The sequence below is a fragment of the Nelumbo lutea genome, chromosome 1 (assembly GCF_056320005.1).
Source record: "Nelumbo lutea isolate HS-2025 chromosome 1, American lotus-T2T, whole genome shotgun sequence".
Classification (NCBI taxonomy): domain Eukaryota; kingdom Viridiplantae; phylum Streptophyta; class Magnoliopsida; order Proteales; family Nelumbonaceae; genus Nelumbo; species Nelumbo lutea.
The window spans coordinates 128876631-128881366 of record NC_142684.1 but is presented as its reverse complement, the minus strand read 5'-3'; the positions used below and the strand labels follow the sequence as shown (position 1 = coordinate 128881366).

The window sequence follows — 4736 nt, the reverse complement described above, 5'->3', positions numbered from 1 at the left end:
GCATGGATGAACGGCTAATACTGTAGAAATGCAACTAACTAGATGCATTTAGTCACATTCTAAAGTTTCTCAGCTTAATAAAGTAACTGCCCGAGGCTCATTTATTAATGAGCAGCAAATCCTTCACCCTATTTTCACGGATTAAGAGGAGTGAGTTCCTTTGAAAACTCAGTAAAAGAGTAGCCAGCCCTTAATTCCAAAAAGGGTAAAGCAAAAACACAATATTCCACTACTCTCAGACCCACGAGTGGACTTTAGCTGAAATAAAGAAGGATATTTTGGTAAATGTAGGGATACAGTTGTTCTTTTTCTCAGAATCTAATGAGCCAAGAAATGAAGGCCGTCGTCGTCTGAACATGGAGCTTCACAGTTTGAAGACGGTGAGAGAGAGAGAGACCCGCCTTTTTCTTTATAAACCCAATAAATGTCTCCACGTGATACTAAACGAGGTCCAAGAGAAGAGTTGAATTAAAAGACAAGGATTAAAATTTGAAATTTTAATAAAACTGTGAACACGATTTGCTTGTTTGGATGGAAAGAAAAACGGCAAGAAAATAAAAAGGAAATGAAAAATATTTGATTTTCCATTAACGCCCGGTAACTTGAAGGAGAGTTAGCAGGGAAAAGAAGAAGAAAAAGCCGATAAAAGGGTTTATTCTTGAGTAGTCGCTTTTTCTCCTTTTCTCTCTTTTTTTTTTCCTGGTTATATTGACTGATGGAGCATCACTTCTGAAGTCACTGTTTCTCTCTCTCTCTCTCTCTCTCTCTCCATCTTTTCAGCAAAAGAGGGAAGTTGGGTTTTCACGACCGGCGAATCCAAGGAGGTACCCTTCTCGGTTTTTATTTGTGTAAGTACATAATTATTTAACTTTCTGGACTATAAGTTTAGTGGAATATCTGCAATATAGATCTTGGCTCTTTTTTTGTCTTAGTTCTATTTTTTCTTGTTATTGTTCATAACTTCAGAGAGAAGTAGGAATTGGGTTCATTTTTTACATGCTTGTTTTATTATAAAAAATTGCTTTTTTTTTTTTTTGTCAAGGGTGTCGGTTTTTTTCGTGGTTCCCAGTTTCAGTAGATTTAAAGGAAATTTGGCTTGTTTGATAATTGTTCTTATTTTTGTGTTGGAGGTAATGTTGGGAGTTGTTTATTTTTTCTGGAATTGATTGTTTTTGTTCTTCTCTTTCGGTGAAGAATCAGGTTATCAGTTCACTCTTCGACGTATTTGTTTGATATCCTGAAGAAAACTAGAAGCAATTTGAAGATGTTATCTTCTTGTTAGTCTCACTTTTAGAGTTACAATTGAGTGTTTCTGCATTAATTTGATTGTTTCTTAAATCTTGATCGTTCTAATTTCAATAGAGCTTTATGAATTCTGATTGTTGTGAAAAATTTCTGACTTGGCTTGAGAGATGGACGTTTGATGGGTTTATCATTTATGGTTTGTTCTGTGCTTCGTACCTTGTATTATCCAATTGGTTTCAGAGCTATGCTTGGTTGTATTGAATCTTGAACTTAGGTTTTGGTGCACTGTATGTGCAGCGTTTTCTGATTGATACATTGTATTTGTAGAATTAACTTGGATCATGGTGTGCTGAAGAAATAGATGGAGGAAAAGCAATTGGATTTTAATGCTCCACTTCTGTCTGTGAGGCGTTTCTCATCTATAACAGCTTCTTCAGGAGAGGAGAGTAAGAGAATTGAGAAGTCTCAGCTAAAGATACCTTCTTTTCCTTATCACAAGTCGGATTTGAAATCAGGGCCTGTTAGAAATCCTGGTGCAGTTCCATTTCTGTGGGAGCAGATCCCAGGAAGACCAAGGGGTGGGGATGCACCCCAAGCACGGCCTATTGAACCCCCAAAGCTTCCACCTGGAAGAGCTTTTGATGTTAAACAACAGTCTTCAAACAAGGAACCTGAAGATCCAAATGCCATCAGACCCCATGCTAATAATATTCATCCTAGTTATAAAATTTCATCTTTGAATGAAAATGTAACTGCGTTGGACAACTTGAAGGAGAGCTTGAAGGAAAAAAGGGATGCAGATACTGAGGAAGATGTTGATGAAGCCTTTACAGATGCACTTGAAACATTGTCAAGAACTGAATCATTCTTATTGAACTGTAGTGTAACCGGGTTGAGTGCATTCGATGGTCTAAACATGAGACCATCTGGAACTTTCTCCACAGATCCACAGACCAGGGATTTCATGCTGGGACGTTTCTTACCTGCAGCCAAGGCAATGGCTGAGGAGACACCTCAACATACTTCAAGAAAGCAGCCTCTGCCACGTGAACAGCCAAGGCAGGTGAAGGTGGTAAGTGAAGATAGGCGGCCTCCACAATATCATTATAGGCCTTACATGTTGCCACAATTTCCTATGGATCAAGGGGAAGAAGAAAGTGAAGATGAAGATGAAGAAGATGGTTATGATGAAACTGGGAATTTATCCGCAAAAGCTTGTGGGTTATTTCCTCGGTTTGGCCTAAAGAACTCCTTTTGCCTTCTAAATCCAATCCCAGGAATGAAAGTTAGGAATCGTGTGCCCATTTCTTCTGTCCGTAAGGTTGGTACACAGGTCAAGACTGGACTTTCTAGGCCTCACAAGGAAATAAATGATGAGGTAGTTCTCTCTCTCTCTCTCTCTCTCTGTGCCTGGGAATATTGCTCTTGTCTCATGTCCATATTTTTGTTTGCTCTGTTCTCATGAATTTTGCAGCACACATGGGATGCTGTCTATAAACACAAATTAGCTAGTCGACTAAAACCATCTGGGGTCCTTGAGGATGAGAGTAAGCTGACAAGTGAATCTAACCATCTTACTTATTCAAGTGATTCTCAAACACCAGATGGCTCCTCTCCCTACAGGATATTACCATATCGGAATGAAGCACCTCGGTCTCCTTTTCATGAAGGATCAGGATTTCTTGGCATTCCTAGAGAAGTTAAAGATCGCAAGGCTAATGGTTTAGATTCATATAATAAAGGTGGTTACTGTTTAAGAGATATATTATTCCACCAGAACAATAAGCAAGAGTTGGGCTCGTTGAGCCCTATGGTTGAGAAAACTCTCTATGTAGACTCTGTACACACGGTGGAGACTCCAAATTCAAAGTCAAGTTCTGCAAATTCTAGGACATTCATGGATACCACAGATAAAGATTCTGAAGTTATGGGAGAAAGTATGATGGAAGAAGAAAACCTTGCAACTGGTCCTTGCTTTGAAAATATTAAAAACCTTAAGATCTTGGAGGATAAACGCATATTGGATCCTAAAATATTGGGGGTTGTTGATTTTGATCTACCTTGTTCTGCAGAAAGGTCAATTCTTGGAGGGCAGATTGACAGAACTGAGGGCTCCAGACAGGATGCTTTTCTTGATCAGGAATCAAGGTCTGCCTTGTGTAAAGAAGTGCCTACTGATGTAAAATTGGATTTTGATAACTCACAACCTCTATCAGCAGATAATGATGATGGAAATTCTTGTACCAGCTCTTTAAGTGCTCTTCTTCCCCCACCTTTACTAAAATCACCTTCTGAGTCTTGGCTTTTACGCGCCTTGCCTTCCATTTCCTCAAGGAATCCCTCTTTACGGTCATACCAAGGCACACGGTTCAATCTCAGAAAGCAGCTTTCTGAAACTTCTTCCAATGATCCCAAGTGGGAGATGATTGACAAATCTTCAAATACAAATGCAGACTATTTACGGTATTCTGAGGTAATCTTTTCATTCTTCCTTTTTGTAGTTCACATTTCAGTTGCTAAGTATTTAGGACAAGGTTGTTAAGTTGATTTGGACTTTTCTTCTTTTTCTTTTTTCTGGGAGAGTTGAATTGATTTTCACCTACATTCTTTTGCATTTTGTCAGGAATTAATAACACCTCCATCCCTGCAAGCAGGAACATAGAACTGCAAAGGCTTATCCTAAATTACTTGAGCTGAATTGTTTTTCCAATCAATGAATTAAAAGGTAATTAGCTTCTCTATATATTTCTTTCTTGGTGGGTGCCGTGGTACTTTTTCTAATTGTTTACTTGTGCTATTATAGGTTAATGAAATTCAGTGGTCGAGTTTCCATATTGTAACTAGAAGTATACATGTAAGTTAATTACTGTTTATTCTCTTCTCTTTCATGGAGCAGACCAGTAATTATACATCTTTGGATTGGTTTCTTGTAAAGGTCATCAAATTCATTGAATATCAAGTTCGCTGGTGCAGTTTCCTTTTATGATTATGTTGTAAAATGAATGAACAGCCATTCTATATAACAGAATAAGCTGCCAAATTGGCAACACAAACACAAATTCATTCATGGTTTGGTAAAATTAGAGGCCTTTTGTAACTCTTAATGAAGGAACTTCTCTGGCAGATACTTGTCTGCTTTAGCTTCAGTTTCTACTAGTTGTGTATCGATAAGTTGGAAACTAGATATAATTCAAATACTGTTCTTTTAACATGTTTGTACAGGACTTGGTTGAATTCCCTTATGCTATACTAGTACTGATTTGTATCTTAAACTTCATTCTTTCAAGACTTAAACATGGACTATGGATATCTATGCACATCTTGATGGCTTCTTTCTATTCATTTTCAAGTTTCTCTTAAAATGTTTTCCCTTGGAAGAACATCTTCTCCTGAAATCTGATACATAAAACTGGGCTGCAACCACTAATTACCTAGTAGGACTAGTTAGGGATCTAATTGGGTCAGATTCGAATCACATCCAGCCAGTCAAA

At 37.9% G+C, this 4736-nt stretch overlaps 1 protein-coding gene across 5 annotated transcripts; it reads left to right on the top strand.

Annotated features, from left to right (window-relative positions):
- Positions 1-439: 439 nt before the first annotated feature.
- On the top strand, positions 440-4454 carry LOC148877503 (uncharacterized). Of its 5 annotated transcripts, none has more exons than XM_088942060.1 (6): positions 440-848; positions 1573-2623; positions 2720-3718; positions 3869-3970; positions 4049-4099; positions 4181-4454. In XM_088942060.1, the coding sequence occupies exons 2-4, from the start codon at positions 1607-1609 to the stop codon at positions 3905-3907; spliced, it is 2055 nt and encodes a 684-aa protein (XP_088798186.1). In that variant the 5' UTR covers positions 440-848; positions 1573-1606; the 3' UTR covers positions 3908-3970; positions 4049-4099; positions 4181-4454. The 5 variants fall into 5 exon arrangements, with proteins under 5 accessions (XP_088798186.1, XP_088798183.1, XP_088798185.1 ...); XM_088942058.1 differs by having other exon boundaries at positions 519-662; positions 781-848; positions 4049-4454; XM_088942061.1 differs by lacking the exon at positions 440-848 and adding an exon at positions 914-1277.
- The last annotated feature ends 282 nt before the right edge of the window (positions 4455-4736 follow it).